We start from the raw sequence: 23781 nt of genomic DNA, 5'->3' as shown, positions 1-23781 counted from the left end.
TTTTTGTGCAAAAGTATATATTTTTGTATAATACCAACTGCTCTATTAGAGTTGTTTGATCTTGTGTAAAAATTTTGGTGCAAGAGATTTTCAGACAAATTTTGCTTCCAAAAATTATTTTACAATGGAAAAAAAGTAAATTAAGGTAACACTTAATGATACTTAGTGCTTAATATGTAAGGAGGTACTGATTAGATAATGTTTGGACCAATTTCAGTTTTAAATTTCCAATGTTTACACTTCTCCAAGACAAGTTATAAAACACACAGTATTGTACATACAGTACTGTATGTATTTTTCTTGTGTTTACATGTGTCATTAGTTTTCTTGTACATATATAGCTAACCAATTAATTGGAATAAGAATAAAGTAGGCTTGTATTGATTATGTCGGCATCATTTTGGGCATAATATGTGATGAAAAGCATAAATTAATCACCTAGCATAATGGAGCATAATTGGGAAAATTTCTGTGACATTATGTATATAACTCCTGCTAACCTGTTTTGGACAGTGAAGTGATTCCTGATGAGTAGTAACAATGCACTACAGTATTAGGAATAATGTTACTCTCGACAAAATGAATGTTTTTCTAGGGTCAGACATGTAGCTAGTACAATGTTTAGTACTATGTATAAAGTGTTACAGCAAAATAACAATTATAGCTAGAGTTTGTGAGTTCTGAACTGTTAATATTATAGAGTAGGGCTGGGACGAATATTGAAATTTACCTTCGAATATTCGCTAATAAAATGTTCGAATATTTGAAGCTTCGGTGCTGGCTTTCAAGTTACAGGTTTTCTTGCATTTATGCACATCCTTCTTAAGTTTTACCTATTTAATAAGTTTGTAATCTCTTCATTGGTTTTGTTCAGTATGTGAATCTACAATGCTCATTAAGCTCTCAAATTCCAAAAGTAAATCACCTGGCCCTCAAGATATTACTAAGGAATGTGAGGTTGCTAATACCATAATTAATGGAATAACAGAACCACTTAAGAACATGATGGAAAACTTAGTAAAGCCAATTATTGAGAGTCTTGAACTATTAAGAGGGCCTTCAAGACCTGCACAAGCTGACGCACCAATGGAGATGAATACAACATCTGGTGATTCCAGACCTTCAGTAATGAAAGACGCTCCTGCACAAATCATTGATGAATATATAGATCGAGAACATAGAAAATGTAATGTTATTGTTCATAATATGGGTGAAGAGTCTTCCACTAAGGATCACGAAAAGGTTCATTCGCTATTTGAAACAGAGTTCAATGTACCAAAGTCAAGTGTAACTAATGTGCTGCGGCTTGGAAAGCCAGGTGGTAGTAAAGTAAGATTACTTTTAGTAACACTAAGTGATGAGCACCACAAGCGCTTAGTTATGAAACAGGCTTCTAAACTCCGAGCAACTGAAAGATGGAATAACATCTATGTAACACCAGATTTAACAATTAAGGAGCGGGAAACCAATAAGGCACTTAGAGAAGAACTAAAACGACACAAGGACAATGGCGAAAAGAACCTAATAATCAAGAGGGGAAGAATAGTAACAAAGAATGGTGCTTCCCAGTCTTCCAATTGACTAGATAGCAACAGTAATAATATAGCTAATCATAACTTAGAAATTCTTGATTTATGCCTCCAAGTAATTTCCACTAATGATCATAACCACTCATGTATTAAAATTACAAAGTCTAATAAGTGCAGATCTCTTAACATACTATCACCCAATCATTTAACGAAGGGATCCTTCCTAGTAACTGGCTCTAAGCTAATATCGTACCTGTTTATAAGAAAGGGGATTGATCCATGCCAGTAAATTATAGACCCATCTCACTGACATCTGTATGCTGTAAGGTGATGGAACACATAATTTTCAATTCTATAATGTCACACCTAGAGAAGAATAACATACTTAACTCTTTCCAACATGGATTCAGATCAGGACACTCATGCACCACCCAGCTGCTTACCATTATTGAAGAATTAGCTATAGATAGCCACGAACAAGTTGATGTACTTTTCTTAGATTTTGCTAAGACTTTCGACACTGTACCCCACCAACGCCTGCTTAAGAAATTGCAATATTATGGAATTAACGACAGGATACATTGCTGGATTCCTGAATAGCTGACAAAACAAACACAAAGAGTACTGGTGAATGGTAACGAATCTGATTTTGTTTCAGTTATTTCTGGTGTCCCGCAAGGTACTGTATTAGGGCCTCTTATGTTCTTACTATATATAAACGATTAGTAATGAAGATGACGTGGTTCTGTTGCAGAAAGATATTGATGAAATTTCTAGATTGGCACAGAGGTGGCAGATGGAGTTTAATATCAACAAATGTGTCTTACTGAGATTTATGAGACGTCATCTACCTCTCATAAAATAACTATACTTTAAACAACCAGACCATCAAATCCAGCAGCACATATAATTATTTAGGGATACTTCTAGACAATTCACTCTCATGGGCACCTCACATTAATAACATTACAAACAAAGCCACCAGGATGCTGAATTTTATAAAAAGAAATCTAAGTAAATGTAACGGTAAGGTTAAATCAGACGCTTACACAACACTTGTGCGACCAATTCTTGAATATGCCACTCAAGTCTGGGATCCACATCAACAGAACTTAATTTACAAACTTGAAATGGTTCAGGGGAGAGCAGCGAGGTGGGTGCAGTCAGATTACAGTTTTAAGAGTAGTGTAACAACAATGTTAGATAATCTTAATTGGACCACACTGGAACAGAGACGTGAAGCATCTAGATTATCTTTATTTCACAGAATTACTCACCAGCAGGAGCCAGCATTACAAATACCCAATTACTTTCTGCCACAATCCACCAGCACAAGACAATACCACCCACTCAGACTCACACTGCCAGCAGCCAACACCAACAAATACCAAATGAATTATTTTTACAGAACTATTAAAGAATGGAACAATCTACCCTCCTTATGCTATGACAAAGACTTTGTAATAAATGCACACACTCTAGCTAGTTATCTGTAAATATCCCCAAACCATTTTTATATCTCTTTTCTTTTATTGGATGTAATCAGCATTTTGCTGCCTTCCAATTATCATAATCATAATCATTGAGCAGCAGTACTGAATGACGCGATCGATCGATTGCAAATGGGCGTGTCCGCTACACTGCAATCGTGCATAGGTAAACACCTAGTAATGGCTAAAAGTACGCTTTCCGTGCATTATCTATCACTTTATAAGGTGTTTTAAGGCTGCAAATATGGTAGCAAGCTGAACTGCGATGGTTTTAAAAGTGGGCGTGGCACATGAAGATCGATTGCGAAAAGACGAACATTGATCACGCAAGAGGATTAAGCAGCTGCAATAAAGAAGACGATGTATATTTGTAATTCTTTCGTAGACTATGAGTGCATTACGAAGCTTCGAAGGATACTTTTATAATTCGAAGTTTACTTAACCTTCGAACCCACGAAGCATTCGAAGCTTCGTCCCAGCCCTATTATAGAGTACTATAATATCGAACTTTAAAGATTGTTCAACCTTACTGTGATGTTATACTAGTATAGAGTATGTTATAACATGTTGTGATTGTACTACGTAATTGTTATCATTTTGTTTCTAGACTGGATGGACTGCACTACATTGGGCCAGTAATCGTGGACACCTGGAGGTGGTCAACACTCTACTAAGTAGTGGAGCTAACATATTAGCTACTAATGATGTAAGTAGTACAGTTACCACCAGTATTATTATGTACTTCTCACATGATCACTACTTCATATTTTGTTGCTAACTGTCACTACATTACCAGAGGACACTATATTCTTATCACCCAAGTTGGATAGAGTGAAAATTGAACTTGAAAAGCTGAAATTGGGTAAATCTTGTAGAATAGGTACTAGTGCTCACCTCTGGTTATCTGAGATGTCTATGAGACTAACATAATATTATGGTTTGGTCTCAATTAATGAGATCTTGACCAGGCATGGGGCGAAGTACTTTGGTACTTGTACTTAAGTGTACTTAAGCACACCTTTTAGAGTACTTGTACTTATACTTAAATACTTTTTGTACAAATGTAATGTACTTGTATTTATACTTAAGTTCCAAGCAATGTACTTAAAGTACTTAATGTACTTAGAAGTACTTATAAGTACTTGAAGTACAATGAAGTACATTTACATGTATAAAAACCATGCAAGTGAATAAGTTGTATATTGGCTCAAAGATAATAATTATGTTCCTGGATATGGGATTTTAACATGGTCAGCTTTTGCTTGAAGTTACCTGCCACTTGTTGAGTTTGCTTTGAAGCAGTATTTAAAAGGTTTTCCATCCAGCCTTCCCCCATCATTTCTCTGATGATCTTGGAAATAGTGGGACTGCTGTTGGACTGTCAGTTAATTTTATTAAGAAGCAGGCAGCTATGGCAGCTATGTCAGCTAAGAAGAAGGTTCCAGCTTTGCTCAAGCACTATGAAGTACCTAAAGTCTTGCCAGCAGAGAATTTTAAGGCTAAGTGCAAGTATTACACCAAGGAAATCACTGGATCTGTTAGGACTACTACAAATTGGTGGAAGCATATGGTAAGAACACTGTTTATTGTACTTGTCCATTTTAAAATCTTTTAATAGAGACGAGTACACGCAACTCTCTTGAAAGAACAACAGGATGAAGATGAATCACAGTCAAATTCACAGCAAACATTGACACATTTACTGCAGCCCCAAAGAAAATACAGCTCACAACACCCAAAGCAGATTTTAGTAACTGATGCAGTAGTCGATTTCGTTGCAGATGACCTCATTCCTCTGTCTGTAGTAGAGAGCAAGCGATTCAAATCACTGTTAAGGATCTTAGATTCTCAGTACCAGGTGCCAAGCCGTAAACAATTGTCCACAGTTTTGTTGAAGAAGAAATATGATAAGTTAAAAAGTAGTGTACTAGACAAGCTGAAGAAGACTGATACCATCAACCTAACAATTGATCTCTGGTCAAATCGACAAATGCGATCTTATTTGGGCATTACTGGGCACTATATTTCAGATGACTGGAACCTTGAGTCAGTTATGCTTGCATGCAATCAAGTCAGTGGAAGACATATTGGTGATAACATTATGATGTGGTATGATGAAATCATTTCTGATTTTGGTGTGAGGGAAAAAGTGAAGCACATAATCACCGACAGTGCATCCAATGTAAAGAAGGCGTTTTTGACTCTTCCAGGTTATGAAGATGTTGAAGATCATACAGCCAGTGATGATAGTGAGGCTGAAGGCGAGTCAGAGTTTGAGAGGTGTGATGATGTTTCCCTTGATGAGAGCCAAGTCTTATTTGAACATCATGCCTGTTTTGCACATGTGTTGCAGCTAGTGGTAAAAGATGGTATGGCAAAGGCAGGTCAGATCAACACAGTCATCAAAAGGTGCTCTAGTTTGGTATCATTTGTGCGCAGGTCAACAGTAGCAGCTGATGTCCTTAAGGATGAAACTAGGCTACAAGCTGATAATACAACTAGATGGAATTCTCAGCTTAAAATGATACGATCAGTGCTTGCTGTTTCAGATTCGGTGTTGTCACAACTTGAAAATGCTCCCAAGTTAACTACTCATGAAAAAAACCTGCTTCAAGATATAGTGGAAATTCTAACTCCTTTTGAAGAGGCAACAGAATTTGTTCAGGTTGGTTGTGTTCCATCTGCAGGTTATGTTTTACCCTGTATTCGAGGATTATATCATCACATTGAAAACATGGTGTCCAAATACCACTCTGGATTAGTTCGTGGACTTAAACAATCATTACATAGGTGTATGCCATATTACGAGGAAAATGAAACATACATTGTAGCTTGTATCCTAGACCCCCGTTTCAAGCTTAGGTGGTGTTCTGATGATGCTGAAAGAGATAGATCTTTGGATTTGCTTAAAGCAGTGTTAGAAAGATTATCTCCTGCTGTGTCAACTGTAGCTGTCCTGCAAGCTGATGAAAATTCTGAGCCGCCACCTAAGAAGAAGAGGAAATCACTTTTCAACTTCATGTATGATAACTCTCATTCCCCATCAATAGAAAGTCAACAGCTAAGTACAGTCACTAAGCAGGTGGATGAATACATTGAAACTGACACGCTACCAATGACCCAAAATCCAACAAAGTATTGGCAAGACAACCAAAAGAAATATCCTGTACTGTCAAGGTTAGCAAAAGATGTTCTAGGGGTACCATCTTCCTCAGCACCTGTTGAGAGACTTTTTAGTGTTGCAGGAAAGGTATTTACTCCAGAAAGATGTCGCCTTACTGATGGTAGATTTTCACAGCTTATGTTTATTAGGTGCAACCAGAACTACATAATGGCATGATAACGCAATTGTAACACTAAACATGGACTTTGTAAATGTGTACTTGTACTTATACTTAAATACATTCAAAAGTACTTGTACTTCAACAAGTGTCAAAGTACTTGTACTTTACTTAAGTACTTTTATATGTACTTCACCCCATGCCTGATCTTGACTTGATGTTCACTGTGTAGTTCTTTTAGGGCCAAATTCTGTATGATGAAAAGATGTTATTAACTAAGTGAGCTAGCTAGCGAATACCTTATCATGGCAAATGATATTGTTGGCTTCATAAGCCACCAGGAAGAACATTGGTTGAAATAGAGAATGGCATTAATTTGTGTTTACAAATTGTAACAATTGTGCTTGAGATATTATGGTGAGCCTGAGCTAGCCCTACACCGGTCAGAAGATTGTATGGTTGATTCATCTATAGGGACAAGAACAATATTACTCAGACAACTTACAAAGCTTATAGTAGAGCTGTTCATTATAGGCTGGCAAAGCCTTTGTACATTGCCCTATGTATGGTACTGTCAAGCGCATCATCATCTTTCAAGAGTTCAAGTGATCAAAAAAACTTGCTAATTAAAGGGTACGACACCTGTTTTACTCACAAGAATGAATGAATGATCTACAGCTAACCATCAAAACTCCTTGGATGGCTGCACATTATATTTATCTTAAATGCAATACTGAGTGTGTAAAAATAGTTAGATCAATTTATCAGATGTGATAAGAAAAAGTACAGAAAACAAAACATGTGAAAAATAATAGTTGTGTTGGACCTGTTTAAACCATCGTAGTGTCATGAAGGAATGTTACAATTCGTGAATACACCATTTACGTACTGTAGTTTTTTATGACATCAGCATTCTGAAAATTTGAATTGCATGTGTTTGTGATTTTCTATATATGATATATCCAGGGGCATAGTCAGAATTTTCTGGAAGAAGGTTTGGATTTGAAGTGGAATATATTTGGTGGAAGGTCTGGGTGCTTCCCATACACCATGTTTAAATAGAAATGATGCATACACTAAATGTGCCCTTAGGCAGTAACATTAAAAGCTGTTGTTTGTGCATCCAACTACTTCACACTGCTGTTTATGCAGCTTATAGAAACTGTAAAGCTTATATACATTTGTACGTAATCTTTAGTTCCAGACAACATATTGACAGCCAACTTCCTAGCACGTAGGAGGTCTCCACACTTGAGTACTTTAGTTTACAAAACTTTCTTCCAAATTATTATTATTCTTGACCGGTCCTCCTATTGATGGTCAGTACTTGGCTATATGTATATTGTAGACATCATGTGCCCACAACATGTGACAAATAAACTAAACATTCATCAGATAAATATTCATCAACTCAAGCATCAACTATTCACAGTGTGTGCTAACCCAACACATGTATAACACAACCACTCAAGGATATCGCAGCTGCTTCCTTGTAATAAACCTCAACCTATACAGTCCTTCACCATTTCCACCATGCATCATGTGCACAATTAATCACATGATGCAATACTGGTTATTCGATTGCTGTAATGCGTGTGACTCTCAGTAGTATAAATTGCTTCACATTACTTCACATTGTGAGGTGCATTGGGAGTTTGTGCTCATGGTGCACACTAAGGAAAGTATATTATACAAACTGACCAGGGAATTAGTAATTCTCTGCATGCCCATCATTATGTTTCAGTCTTATAGCTCATGGTTACATATTAAACCATAGCCAGGGTCAATTACTTGAATGTGCTACTCAGGAAAAGAAACTACAGTAGAACCTGTATTAACGGTCACCTGAATTAAGCAGTCAGCCATGGTTACAAGGTCTCAAATATTTAGCCATACACAAATGTATGCATGTGTTTTAAGTCTAACATGTGTAATGGCCAGCAACAACTAGTACCAGTGTTGAAACTGGGTCACTACTGCTGACCCGGATGACCCACTGACCCAGATGATAATTATAGCTGAGGCGTGTGATAAGATCTATGTTCCTGTTGAGTAAACGAACAGTTATGTGATAACTAAACCAGTATAAGTTTTAATATAATTTAAAATCAGTCAGTGGGTTTGGTTCCACGTAGCTACTGTGAGTTTACAGACAGTAATTGGGGGTGGCTTCATGCATACCTAGTATTACAATTTCCCAATATATTAAAATGGGTGTGGCTCGAAAAAGTACTTATCCTGCTGTAAGACTAGGCTATATGCAACTCATACAACAATCGATTAGTGGGCGTGGCTCCACGTAAGCTTGCAGACAGCAACGGACACATTTCCACATCGTGAAATGAATAATTTCGTTTCTCACGTTATCCAATCCGGGTCAGGCCCAGATGACCCTGAGAAAATGTGACCCGAATGACCCGACCCTGTTTCAACACTGACTGGTACAACAGGAACATCAATGCATTAGAATTGAGTCTCATACAGTGGTCAGAATATACATAACTAGCTACAGTATCTGCAGAGAAGAGCTCTTTTTAGTTTTAAAACATGCATTCGATGTCCAAATCTTTAAGGAATTTCTAGTACAATTCCTGCACCATTATTGTAATGTTCTTCTGTTATAATATTTCACAATATGTTACATCTTCATCTTGGTTCAAGACATTAAAATCCATTCTTGAAGATATTGTTTGGTACATGACCAGCAGTGTAGCCATCTTGATGATATCAACTACATGTTTGTCATGACAATTATTCTGCTCCTGTTTAACAACCAACACTTCACCAATGCTAGGTATCCATAGATGTTGATTTGCATGGTAACCACAAAAACTGAACAGAAATGAATGATTTGCTTGTACTGACAATCTATATTGTCCAGTCACGAGAAATACAGCTGCTAATAACGAGATGGTAGACTCATCTACTTTACAGCTAAGAGTAGAAACACTTTGTCATTGAAGGACATGGATGTACTTAGACTACGTACTAAAATATCACCCCAAGTAGACATCTAGAGAATTAGCAAAAGCATTCAATTGTGCAGGCGATACTGAAGACAAAGGATGAAAAACTGAGGATTACAAGTGAAATGAATACAACCATCCTCAGGCTAAGGCCCGACACTCCACGTACAGATAACCACTGGCTTGGGAAAAGCAACCAGCAAAACCAGACCACTCAAGTCTAGCTGATTTTGATTGTGAAATTAGTTAGTTTATTCATGTAACTTTGTGTTCTTGGTGAAAATTGAATCTGCTGACATGAGTGATTGAATCTGCTGACCGGTTTTCCCAGATCCAGTAACATTGATGACTGACAGTAAATGTAGTACTCTAATGAATGCAAGGACATCAGAGTAGGCATGACCAATGAGGCCAGCACTTCACCACTTTTTTAATCAGTGTACAGTTTTATTATTAAGCACCTAGCTAGCTAGCTAGCTAACAGTAGCTAGTACTTTGCACAGCCCAAAATTAGTATCTCAAAGTAATTCTCAAAATTTCCTTGATGCATACCCTCAGATCCTCCTACACTAAGCCTTATTTACTACTATCACTTTTACTCTGACACCCCTAAATGACTGTAATAACTGTTCATATTATTGTTATATATCTCTCTGATAATATGTTTCACCTGCTCAATAACTGTACAATACACAGTCCTAGTAGTGTAACAACTATTTTGTGTACTGTTGTAGTTAAGCATTAATTGAAATATTTCACCACATGTCATAAGGTATCTGGTATAGTTACATATCAGTGTACAACATTGGGTGGTTATGATTATGTACTCTATATACAGTATACAGTATCAAGTGTGGTAGTTAGTGGTACATGTGATAATTGTTTATTGTTATAGTATGGGTATACTCCACTACACTTGGCTGCCAGCTGGAATAAATATGATGTGTGTTTAATACTGCTACAACATGGTGCCAGTGTGGAAATGAAGAACAAAGTAATTAATGTGTTGGTTTGTTACATATATCTCTGTGTGACCTTATTTATGACATCATCAGTTTCTTCCAATTAATTAATGTGTTGAAATTAATTTTTAAATAATGTGCTTATCTGCACTCAATACTGATAACAGTGTCATTATTTAACAAAACAATATTAAAATAATTTAGGGTTGTATGTTTAGCATGTATCTCACTAATCATAAAAGGAGATATACCATGTTTGAAGCCAATGAAGAGGTAATAAACATGTTTCTAGTAAATTTGTTAACTTGGAAGTCTTGTCGGTTTGTTATTGTTGAGAGCCTTAGCATGAGATATGTAGTCTAGTAGCTGCTGTAGTACTGAACTTCCGTATTTTATTTATTTATCTCCTTATTTTTCTGTATTTGTTTGTAATGGAAATACATGATACAAGGTGTTGTGCAATTAGTTGGATGGTGTAATGTGGCAAAAGCTATGTAGCTGTTGTGCAATCCACTACATGTAAGGGGTTGTTTGATCTGGTGAACATTATTGTTGTTTGGTAGCCTTACAAAAACAGTGGAATTTAGTATTACAATTTTAATCAAGGATGGTTTGTGGTGGCCATACAAGCAAACTTTAGCACTAGCCTACATGTGCTTGTCAGTTATGAAAGTGCAAAACATATTTATAACCATGTTTTGCCAGTATTATATTTGACGTGAGGGATGCATGAAGCTTTATTAATAGCTTAAAGCATTTGTTTTACTGCTGTATGTACATACTTGAGTAGAAACAATGTCTACATTGTGTTATGACATTGTAACCTTCTTTTGTGTTCATGCATTACCCGGTGTATGGTTCAAACTAAAAAAATCTGATCAGTTACAATTGTGATAAGAATAGTGAAGCATCTGAGTACACAATACAATGTGAACTTTAAAAAATTAATGAGTAAGGTAAAAGGATGAGTTAGGCCCAAGTTCTATTCAGGCCTCAAGACTAGCTAAAATAAAAGGAAATCCACAGCACAGGTCTTTATTCAACACGACAACACCATTGAGCTGTGTGGTCACATACAGCCACTGACGAGAGCTCCATTATGGCCCCAGACCACATGTATGGATTACTACTATGCTTGGAAAAAACAGACCATTCATGTTTAGCTGATTTTAATAATGAAATTTCATAATTTAATCATGTGACTTTGTGTTCTCTTGGTGAAAAAAAGCAAATCTGTTGTCATGGGCGATATCCAGTTGCAATGGCCTACACATCATGATCTAGATATTAGGGCTGCACCAATTCTAGTATTGGTATCGGTTTTGGGCCGATACTGCTGTTTTCATGAAGTATCGGAATCGGCCATTATATTGTTGCAAATACCGATTCTTATCACGTGCGAGAATAAAATAACGTTTGTTTGTACTTGCTTATTTTACTAGCACAGTGGACTCCTAATAGCTAACTACTGGCAAAATCACTGATCTGTGCTGAAACCTACGTGTGAAAATGCTTTACTGAGAAAAAGATCGATATACTCTAATAGAACAGTGAATAACTCTAATAGAGCAATCAGGTAAAAGTGACTTTCAGTATTTTTTTGTAAGCGCCATTATGATATTATTATCTACACTTCTCCCAAAGAATACTGGAATATCCACTGGTTTGCATTTCAGTGACTTCCTTCTTTGTGAATCTGATTGGCTACTTCATTATAAACATGAACCATACTGAAAACGTGTACAAGAATACCATGAAATGCAATATATACAGGGCCGCTCAGAGAAATTAAGGGGCCCAGGGCAAAGAGTTAAAGTGGGGCCCCAGAGGCAAGGAGGTTTCCATTCTGAATCACAACTTGACCCAAGCTGTAAGTTGAAGACCAAGGAAAAAAAAAAAGGTCACAAACTGCTGACAATGCCAATAACTACCCATCACCAACCATATCTCCTTATCTATAAACTTGCTACACTGCTCCTTTGAAGAATACTGTGACTGCTCTATTAGAGTATTTCGATCTTTTAAACAGGTATTCAAGGGGGCTTTCATGGAGCCTCCTGGGGCCCCTTTCAGGCTGGGGCCCAGGGCAAAATGCCCCAGTTGCCCCCCTGTGGGTGGCCCTGAATATATAATAAATATGTGCACTATAAAGTAACTACTTTAAGGTACTTGGTATCGGTACTTGTACTTGCAGATACTTCCCAGCTGAGTACTTGGTATTTGAAGTATCGGTAAAAAGTGGAATCAGTGCAGCCCTACTAGATATATCTCCCTTCACCACAGCCAATTTACCTGAAAAATAAACACCTTCTCTATATCTAAATATTATTTTCAAAACAATCTATGCATATTTGTAATACACGTGAGGTATACCATGAGCATGCATATCACCTAGTCATAACTTATGTGTAACTACATCAGTTTCAATTGGGCTTCTGGAGAACATCATTGAATGACAGTGAATGTGTCACTGTACTAAGTGTGTAAATATGAAGATGAATGTATCATAATGTATTTATTTAGGAATGTCTCAATATGTAGCCATGATTCTGAACCAGAAATAGTGTGTATATGTATCTGTTGATGTGTAATAAATGTCCATCTCTATTTCATAATGTAGAGAAACAAAACACCACTTGACATTGCTAAAACTATGGGACATCATGAGGTGGTACAGTTGTTGGAGTCATATCCACAAAAGGTTTGTACAGCATAATCATATATTGTATACAACTGAACCTCTGATCTTTTCATTTGGACACCTCTGTTGTCCAGTCAGCTCAAATTAATAATTGGCTGACCCTGACAGTAATAAAGTTTGAATGAGATCAAAGCACAAGGAGGAAGCCTAAAGGATGCTGTTTACCTGTTAGGTGGCTTGTTTATTTAATAACTAACATTTGATTGCTGGGTGATGACACAGTACACTTTACAGCTCAAAGGAGTGCGACAACAAATATTTTGTAGTAACTTTCACACTGCCTAGTAAAGTGCATAGCACTAACTGAGAGATATATACTTATAGTCTGTTCACGTTCACTTGAGCCCTTGTTTCTTGTTAATAACTCTTATTACATTAGCCAGCTGCCTAAACCTTTAGTAGTGTTGTGAAGCTACTGGAACTGTTAATCAAAAATGTGGTTTGAGAACAAGTGAGTTATGAGGCTTTAAAAATATCCCATAATTTAGTATGGACGATTCAGGCACACAAACATGTTTACAACATGGAAACATGCTTGTTCCAGTACAAAACTATTGGGAGTGAACACATGTTCACCTCTTTGATATTACTATATTTGGCGGGCACAGGTGACAGGTGAACCCATACTGACTATAGTGTACAGTATTTAGCATGTATGTCTTAGTTATGGACATTTTTGAGGTGTAGACTACAACAATGAGAGAGGTTCCACTATATACATGTGATCCTTGTGCTGTGTGTCTGACACTTGATGTTGTAATAATTATGTATTTGTTTAAACCATGTTCATATATTATGTGTCTATCTTGGCAAAAGTTTACACCACTTCTGAATTTCTTTACATATTTTATCTATTGTGTCCAAAGAATAGATCACTAAAGTTTCAACTTGTTGTGATACACTGTTAGTGGTTTTGAATTATAGTGCTAGACAGTAGGAAGAACAACAAAATCAATTTGTACTGTGGCTATACTTAAAATAACCTACTGGCAGTTACATTCATAGCTGTAACTTCTAGTCTACAGCATTGGGATGGATTGGCAGACAAAAAAAGCTTAGTTTTAGCCTCTACGTAGTCACTGGTGCATATACATTATGAGGGCTTTTCTTTGAAGAAATACGTGACAATCTGTTTATGTTTATCCAAATGCATGTGAAATGTATATCATTACTGCTATATACAAAACAATTTAAAACAAAGCTTTTTGAGCTGTCAATGAGCAGGTAAATAAGATGGTGTACTGTACATGTTATTCTGGGAAATAATTGCTCAAACATGGAAAGATGCCAACCTACCCAATTTGGGATATTTTGCACATGCATTGCAGCTTGTTGTGTGTGATGGTGTGTTGTCTCAAAGAACTGTAATTGATGTCCTTACCATATGTGACCGGACCTGCAAAAACAGGGCATGTGGGCACAAACTATATCCTGTCACATATCAGGTCATATCTCAGTACTGGGGAAGAATATTTGCATTCTGTAACTTGCATCATAAAGCCAATTAAATTCTTACGAAGACCTAAAAATTGCATTGCCATAGCATAATGATATAAAAAGTTCTGAGTAATGAAAGCTTGCAAAATAGGCAAAGCACTGCTGGCCAATTATTTACACATCGAAATTATCATTCTTTTAGCAGTGCTGACATACCCTATCACAGCCACCTGCAGATGAGATAGAAGGAAATAAACTATGGCTTTTAGCTCTAAGTGATGGTGTTGGTAGTAAGTCATCAGTATGATTACTGGTAGGTGTTCACGAATCATGAAATTTGTCCAAGAATACAGGACTTCAAGCAGCGACTTTGATCCGGTCTAGTACAACAACCATTAAAATACAAACTTGGGAGATTAGTTGGGCTTTATGCCAGGTATTTCTACACCAATTTTCACATGATTCCACTTAGAAGTTTATGAGAATGAGTGTCCGAGTATGCATGATGTCAAAGAATGGATAGTTTACTTTACTAGTGAACTAGTGAATAAATTTAAGCTATGCATGATGTACTCAGACATGACATGTGCAAAGTATGTTATCTCGTGTATACTGTCACCTGTGTTTTGCTGTTTTCTTGTATGTACACTAGCTTGTTACTGACCACACTCAGCCATTATTATTCCACGGCACTTCAATAATAGCTGTTCTGTATTGTGATCATTTTCCTAGGAAAAATGGTTAAAGAGAGAAGTAAAAAAAAATTGACTGAGCCCCGAAATTAAACAGGACATAAAATTCTTCTTCTTTTCCCAAACTTTCATGACTCATAACTTTATAGCTACATATGCCATCTTGCTATGGTAATTTATTTCAGCCCTTATCTAACTCTTAATAAGCCTCACAATACAAACTACAGGATACAAATACTCTAATCCAACACTGTGATATGACCTGTTGTGTGACAGTGTGCACGTGTAGTTTGTACTCATGTATCCTGTTTTTGTAGCTCTAATTATAAACAAGCATTGACTCTTTCCTTCCACAAGAAACTGCACTTGTCTATTGACCAAACTATAAAAAAGTTCAGTAAAACTCGAGTATAATTCTTGTGTTGCACCGATATCCAAATTAGTCGATTATTCCAATAACCAGTATTAAGCAACAGAATTAGCTGATACCAATAACCGATCCAATATACACTAACACTCATCCTCATCATTATTAAATGACTCATATTAGTGACATAAGTATTGATATACAGCTCATTCTAGGCTAAAATGTAAAGTTAGATGTATACCACAAGTAAACATTACTCATGGTAAACAGGGTATAAATACATTTTACTACTGCTATACAGCTGAGACAAGTGGCTGGTACTAAAACCTCAGTTTACTGTTGAGCATGGCCTAAACCCTGACAGTTTATTATGGGCATGGCTTGTAGTCACCACTAAACCATCAACACATAACTTAATTAAAATGTCAAATAACTTATGTCTAGCCTCCCCCACATCATTATACTACACAGTGCAGTGGAAATTAACATCAGCTTTGATTTAATCAAAACTGATTAATCAGCTAGTAGCCAATATCAGCAGATATGCAGATACTAGATACACAGATACACAGATACACAGATACACCGATTACTGAACCAATTATCAGTGCAACACTAATAATTCTAAAGTACCATTCATGTTGAAAATTATTTTCTTGACTTTTGGCTTTAACCGAGTATGAATATTGGAGTAAAAGTTAGTAGACATACAAAACCCACCTTAATTGCATTTATGTAATACATTTTTCTATGCTTGTACTTTATAATTCACAGTAGATAGCCAAATCACTCTTATTCTATCATGGTGCCCCTGAATTAGAAACTACTCTGAAAAAGAACTTCATGTACTGCTTAGCATAGGTCACTCATTCTGCAGCTGGTAGTATTAATCAAGGGCATGGCTTGACATGATGCATGAAGTGAGGCATGTAGTCTGTTTGTCAAGCTACTGGTGTAACGTGCATAAATTACTTCACTAAAACTATTTCCCTAGAATACTTGCTTGCACAAAGTCTCTGAACTTTAGTAGCTAGGCCACTTATATTAGACTAGTGTGATCATTGTACAGCACAAGTGGCCTAATGCATGTAATGCAGTTAGTTGTAGACAATTTTATAGAGGAGTTTATAATTCTAATTAATAGAAACATCATGTAAGGCACACCATGATGAAGAAATCTTTGCAGGACTAGTTGCTGTAACATGCAGAGATGTTCAGTTCAAGTATAGTATGTACAAACATCATAAAGTACATAATTCCATGAGACGTTGGATCCCAGTTACAGTGGTGCATCCAGAGGGCACATGCTCCCCCCCACCCTCCCAATCCCTTTCAAAAAAATTGCATATAAGATCGAGATACTCTAATAGAGCAGTCAATCACTCTAATAAAGCAGTCACAGTGTTCACAAGGCAGTGTAACTTACTTAGCTATGAACGAGGATCTGAATAAGGTTCTTTATATACTTTATAGTATACTAGCATTGGTACCTGCCCTACGTGCAGGACACTTTCACATTAACCACCATCATGTAAGCTTATTAATTTAAACACTGAATAGCAGATTTGCATGTAAGCTAAACCAATAATTATCCCAATTATGTGGTGCTATCCTATCAGGCAGGCATTGTAATAACATGTTGAGTATTTAAAGTAGTACTAATAATTTTCTTGTAGCTATACTGCAAGCAAAGGTTTGAGCAAAATTAACAGTTGCACATTTACTGGCTATAATTTTGGTAAGTAGTTATTATAGCATCACAAAGAATTGGAGTTACAAAGAGAAGGCACTTACTCTAATAAAACACACAGAGAAACGAACATTCACCCAATTGGCCTGCTAATGCCTACCCTATATCTATCAAATGTGCTACGGTATACTTTTCCGACAGTTCATATAGAATTACCCAGTTGCAAAGAACTACAGCATACCACACCTTGATCCTGAATCTAATGGAATACCCATCTCTTTTGCATACAGTTGCATAAATATATTTTCTTCTTCACAATACAGTTATAAAATGCAAAGGTAATTGATGAATGTCATACCAATCTCCTTCTGTGAGGTCCCTGGGGTTCATCTGAAGGCTGAAAATAAGTTCAAAACAATTGATTAGAATGTAGAAACCTTACAAATATCTACTGTGTCTAGTTGATAGTATGTCAGTAGTAGAGCTGACAGATAATCTAAGTAATAAACACTGTATGTAATTATTGTTTGCACTTTATTGTTGGTACATGTTTCTTCCCCATCCAATAAACCTTGTGAACAAGTAATATTTCTATACATTTCTGATGCAGGCATGCTATAAATGTATGTGTATCATACAGTATGATAGTACTGTATAATAGGGATCATGGAGAATAGGTGTTTTTGCCCAATTATTTCAACCCAAAACCAGCCTCACTTAACGTTCATAACAGCTTGGCAGTATTGGTTAGATGTAGCAAGCCCAAAAATGTTTTCAGACACACTCTAAACCCTTCTAGCATAGTTCTACAAAAATTTTAAAATATTGTATTTAACAGAATTTTCTACTAACTGACTAACTGCCAATGCCTTCAGCCAAGCATAACTCGACTTTGCTTAGAGCTACGAGCTTCATTTCTTCACTATTCGATATTGCTTCTTCCCAAGATGTGCCTTTTCACTAACCACTGTAGCTACAATGAGTGCATCATGGACTAACCTTTATCCTCCTTTGTGTCCCAATTCTTTTCACTGACACCACAAGGTGTCAATTCACAGTAGCACACTATGGCTTCTCAATAGTTTGCTATGCAAAAAATTGTCTGTATTTTCCGTAGCGAGTGGATTACTCGTAGAGGCAGTTGTCGTACTGTTCTACTAGGAATGCTGTGTAATGTGCTCAACATAGCTTGAAACACAACATAACAGCTACTTCACTTTTCATTAATTGATAGTTGGGGCATGCATCAATTTTTCTTAGTGAGTGATCGTGCTTGTAGAGGCAGTTGTCATACTCTTCTTCATTCAAAATGCTGTGTACCGTGCTGAACATCGCTTGACACAAAGCGTAACAGCTACTTTACTTTTCCTTAATAATGCTGATAGTAGGGGCATGCGTCTAGACATTATTAATAATGTCAGGTACCATTCATTCTTTTGATACGGTATGCGCAGGTGAGCCAGTCATAATTATGTTACAAAAAAGTTTACAAACAAGTACAATGAAAAATTAGGAATTGCAAGTTTGATTAGGGATCATAGAAATAAGAAGTAAGGAAACAAGGGAGATTGCCTATACCTGCAGGTATGCAATTGGATATTTAATCCCTAATTCAGTTATGGGTATACAGGGTGAATTAGGGAGTAAATGTCCACTTGTATACAGAGGCAGCTTTAGAGGAGTTTCTGGGGTTTACAGAAACCCCCTCTGAAATAGTGCTCACCCCTATGATTCGTCTGGGTGATAAAAATTACAAAGAGTTACACATACTGAATTATATTATGGCCTTTTCTATTGGCAAAACTTCATACTTTTGCCTTTGAAATCACCTTCACTGCATTCAAAACCACTTAGTGAACTTTTTTTTTTTTGCTCTTCAACTTGCAGCTAGGCTGAAGTTACAATTCCAGAGAACCTTAAACCTCCTCTGAAAATTTCTAGATCCGCCCTTGGTATACCTGCAACCTCCCTTGTTTCTTTACTTTTTATTTCTATGATCCCTAATCAAACTTGAAATTCCTAATTTTTCATTGCACTTGTAGTGTTATAATACACACTGGGCTGTGATTTTCATGCCCCTCCACAGCTATAACTTTCAGTCTGGTACAACTTTGGTGAAAGGATGGTGCAGATGTGCAGACAGCGTCTCTCAGTGCCACAGGGGACAGTTGAATACTATCTTTGTACATTGGCGTAGGCCTTCACAATAAACAAAAGCAATTGTCATGATGTATTAGCGATAGTATGTATTCTAGCTGCTAAAGGCTGAAAAGTGTCCCAAAAAGATGGAGGAGTTTATTCTACTTACAAAACCATGCATTGTTAATACAACAACCGCATGCCATATGCTTACCTGTTTTCCTGGGCAATTTGTAACTCTATAAGAGTTTTGTTGTGCTCGAGTAGAAGACAGCAATTACATTGTCATTTGTAAATTTGCACTCACTCCGCAGTCTTCGCCATAGTACAAGAGTTTCTGTGGACAAATATATTTTTTTGCTTTTACACTATCCCCTGTGCCCTGTTGCTCATGAGGCCTGTCGGTATGCATGGTGATACACTTCATATATAAGTATGCAGACACGAATAAACTAAAATTACAGTACGTTATGATTTCACAGACTGTGAAATCAATAAATTCTTAAATGGCTTCAACTGAGTTGCATTGTCCCTTTACTTAAGTAAACAAAAATTACTGGTTCTATTTTGTAGCTGTATGGTTACGTGGCGTAATTTTTATATGTTGGCCAGTTTTTGAAACACATATTTGAATTTGGCTACTGTGAGTTAAGGCTACAAATTCAATACAAATACTATCTCAGTTAATTTTTCAGATATTTGTGTTACAAAATCCCCTCTTGTTTTAGAGAAAATCACTGCTGCAAAAAATAAATGAGGCAAAGAAAAAACATGGAACAATTGCAGTACGTTTTATAAAAATATTGTTTACTGGATCAGGAGCTGCTGGAAAAACAAGTTTTGGTCAACTCCTACTTAACAGAAAAATAAACCAAGAACATCACAGTACTAACATGGTACATACTAGTCATGCTGTGTCACTAATAAAAGCTGCTGTGTCACTAAAAAAAGCTGCTTTTCATAAAGATGCATCTGACAAACGTAAAGTAGTTTGGGTAGAAATGGATTCTAACCTTGAAATAAAACACTTGCATACTGTGTTACTTTCTGAATCCAAAAGATCGACACCTGAGCATCACAAACAAACTGATGAGAAATCTGATGGAAACTTACCACATGACACTCAGCCAAAAGCTAAAGATTATAAACCGCAACAGCTCTTTACTGCTGAACCCATACAGAAGCAAACCTCCCTGACTACAGTAGCTAAACACTGGTTTTCTGGACTATTTACTAAATCTATCAATGTAAAAAACCTGTCTGTTTTCCAGCCAATCTTGACAGACAGTGTGGAATCTTCCAATGATTCACCAACTATGCACCATCCGGGCGATGTCCTGAACATTGTCACATTGTTGGATACTGGAGGACAGCCACAGTACATACACTTGTTGCCCACTGTCAATATCTATCCCACTATCAACTTTGTGATCCATGACTTATCCAAGGATCTCAATGATCAAGTGCTAGTGGAACATAGTCAACATGGCAAGCACACGTTTCAACCTTATCATCTCAGTTACACAAATCTTGACATGATTAAGCTACTAATGTCTAGCAATAATGATTGTTTGGAAAGGCCATCTCTAGCCCCAAATCTACTAACCCATCCCGGTACAGATAAAAATTCTTATTTGTGTTTTGTTGGAACTCATGTAGATAAAGTTAGCAAAGAAACTGTTCAAAAAACTGACAATACACTAACAGCTTTAGTAAACAAAGCCAGTAGTAAAGCATCAGTTTTACAACATGAAGGAAATGTGCTTTTTCCAGTTAACAACACCACTGCAGGAAATGAAAAGACTGAGGATCCTATTGCAGACGTCATCAGAAATAAAATTGAAAAATTAGCTGAAAATAAAAATGTTTATGAATTACCCATTACATGGATGCTCCTAGAACTCGAAATCAGACAAGTTTGTACTAAAAATATGAGCTATTACATCTCTTTCAAGGAGTGTGTTGCCCTAGCTAAGGCAAGCCGGTTAATGTCTAATCCAGAAGAAGTCAAGAATGCTCTAATATACCACCACCTGTTAGGTGTTCTACTTTTCTTCGATGACATCCCTGGTTTGAAAGAGTATGTCATTGTTGACCACCAGTGGTGGTTTGATAAACTTAGCAACATCATCAGTTTCACATTTCAGGATGACTCCCTTTGTCTCAGTGAAGTCCTCAAGTTGAAGCACAAAGGCATACTATGTAGGGAGGTACTTCAAAAGGTTGAATGGGACAGCAACATTAAAGAAGAGTATTTCTTGTCACTATTGGTTCATCTTAAAATTATTGCACCATTGTTGAGTAAAGGAAAGAGCATAGACGAATATTTTATACCATATATTTTGCCAACATGTTCTGCTCAACAAAAAGATGAGATTATTCACAGATATGGGTACCTTCAAGGGGAACCGCTGTTGATACAATTTCAGTCTGGCCTCCTGCCAAGAGGCTTATTCTGTTGTTTAGTTGTTTACCTTTTGCAGAATCCACCATTAAACTGGCACCCTCATTTTACTACAAGTGATATTGATAGTGCTGTTCACCACACTTTCAGCAATTTGATTACTTATAGCCTACCCAATGGTTTTTCTTTGTTGCTTTTTGACAGTGTCACTCACTTGGAAGTACAAATAAGACACCCAGACCTCACAGATGTTTCTTCTAAAACACATTGCACCATTTTCCAAGAGATCCTTCATTCCTTAGAATTAGTTTGCAAGCAGTTAACTTTTAGCCCCCAAAGATTGCAAGTTGGATTTTATTGCAACTGTGGTGAAAATTCTGAGCCCCATCTTGCTGTTTTACCGGAAATAACTTCTTCAGTTCTTTACGGAAGGTGTAGCAGTAATAGTGTAAAGCTGATGAAACTTACATCTTCTCACCTTGTGTGGTTCAAGAAAGATGAACCATTTACTACAGTTGGTAAGATTTATGTTTGCACTGCGTGATATGCAGTATATCTTTGACTTACTGTATTTACTGTATGATATTTAGAATGTTAACCATAACTATTATGTGGTTCAGGCGTTTGTATTGTGATATATAGGACACCATAACATCTAAAGCTCATGCACTATCTTTGTTATTAGTGTTTATTATGATCTGTGCCAATTCATGTGTTTTAGCATCTTTCTACAACACGTTGTTTGGAATGTGTAACATGCACAACAATAAAAAAAATCACGATTTTTAAATTGTGCTATTATCAGTTTCTTTGAAAAGAATATTGAAATATGAAATAACACGAATGCATATTGTGCCCATGATAATAGAAAGTAATTATATGCAAGCATTGGAATATTAGGTAGTGCATTAGCTGACACATCAAATATTTAATTTCATAAATACGGTACAAATGTAATTTTGATGGGTTTACCTAATTTTGTGTATCAGACCATACAATCACCATACACAAAAAAAAGTTCTGCTTTAAACAGTAGCACAAACAAATATTTATTTCATGAACAACCAGATGTTCCAATTCTGTGACCAGCCACACATAATTGGTATTACATTAATGCCTGTATAATGCAGTTTGCTACATTGAATAGTTTTGCATTCAGCTGTAGGTAAAAGTAAAAATCCATCAGAGCTCAGAGTGTTCAAACAATATTACAGCAAGTTGGTGGATTGTTTACCTGCCAAAGAGTTGTCACACTATTTGGTGTCTCAAGGCGTAATCACTCTGATGGACAATGAAGATATCACATGTCCCACTACTTCACGTCATAGAGCAGCAGAGTTGCTTCTAAGTAGAGTTTCTACCTTGTTGCAAGAAGACAATGTAGTACCATTTCAGATGCTACTAGATGTCATGCAGAAACATGGTAATGATGCCATTGTTAGTTTATCAAGTGAAATTCAAAGACTACTGAACAAACACAATGGTAAGAACCAAACTCTTTGGTCAAATGTTTGATGTGTGTGTGCATGCATACATAAGCGTAACTGCATGTTTGTGCTAGTGCTACAGTATTTTAGCACATTTAACATTTTCATGGCTGAATTTCCCAACACACTGAGTCATGCATTATAAGCCTCACTGAACACTAAACCACTTAGTTACTAAGCTTCTAAAAATAAAAGCTATGGACTAACCATCTTGACTACATTGTTTCTGTTTACGTAAATGAAACCACAATGCATAGGCAGCGGAAAGGGGGGGGGGGGCTAGGGGGCTAAAGCCCCCCTTCAGAATGATACTACGCCGAAGTTATCCTTCTTGGTAGGACTGAAAACTGCGATAAAGCGGATCGAAATACTCTAATAGAGCAGTCACTCTAATAAGGCAGTCACAGTATTAGAGCAGTGTGTAGCAAGCAATGTAAGGATTTCTACGTTGTTTATCAGCTATGAATGCGTAGCTGGTAGGTGGGCAGCTATTGTCAGTTGGTTGCGACCTTTTTTTTTTTTTTTTTTGGTCTCACCATACCAAACCAGAGACTAAGTCTGGGTCAGTCCAGCCCCCCTAACTACTTCCTCCGCCTCTGCCACAATGTAATTATAAGACAAAAAACTACAAAATAT

General features: G+C 36.7%; 1 protein-coding gene across 1 annotated transcript in view; it reads left to right on the top strand.

Annotated features, from left to right (window-relative positions):
* Window positions 1-2659: 2659 nt before the first annotated feature.
* Window positions 2660-23781, top strand: part of LOC136259408 (uncharacterized) — a 29898-nt gene continuing 8776 nt past the window's right edge. The window contains exons 1-9 of the mRNA XM_066052898.1: window positions 2660-2989; window positions 3627-3747; window positions 3816-3899; window positions 4345-4589; window positions 4638-6269; window positions 10162-10260; window positions 12849-12929; window positions 19983-22176; window positions 22818-23141. Of these exons, the coding sequence (XP_065908970.1) occupies window positions 2660-2989; window positions 3627-3747; window positions 3816-3899; window positions 4345-4589; window positions 4638-6269; window positions 10162-10260; window positions 12849-12929; window positions 19983-22176; window positions 22818-23141 (5110 nt within the window). The remainder of the gene's footprint in view (window positions 2990-3626; window positions 3748-3815; window positions 3900-4344; window positions 4590-4637; window positions 6270-10161; window positions 10261-12848; window positions 12930-19982; window positions 22177-22817; window positions 23142-23781) is intronic.

Source organism: Dysidea avara, chromosome 6 (assembly GCF_963678975.1).
Source record: "Dysidea avara chromosome 6, odDysAvar1.4, whole genome shotgun sequence".
In the NCBI taxonomy this organism is placed as follows: Eukaryota; Metazoa; Porifera; class Demospongiae; order Dictyoceratida; family Dysideidae; genus Dysidea; species Dysidea avara.
This window is presented reverse-complemented; position numbering and strand designations above follow the sequence as displayed.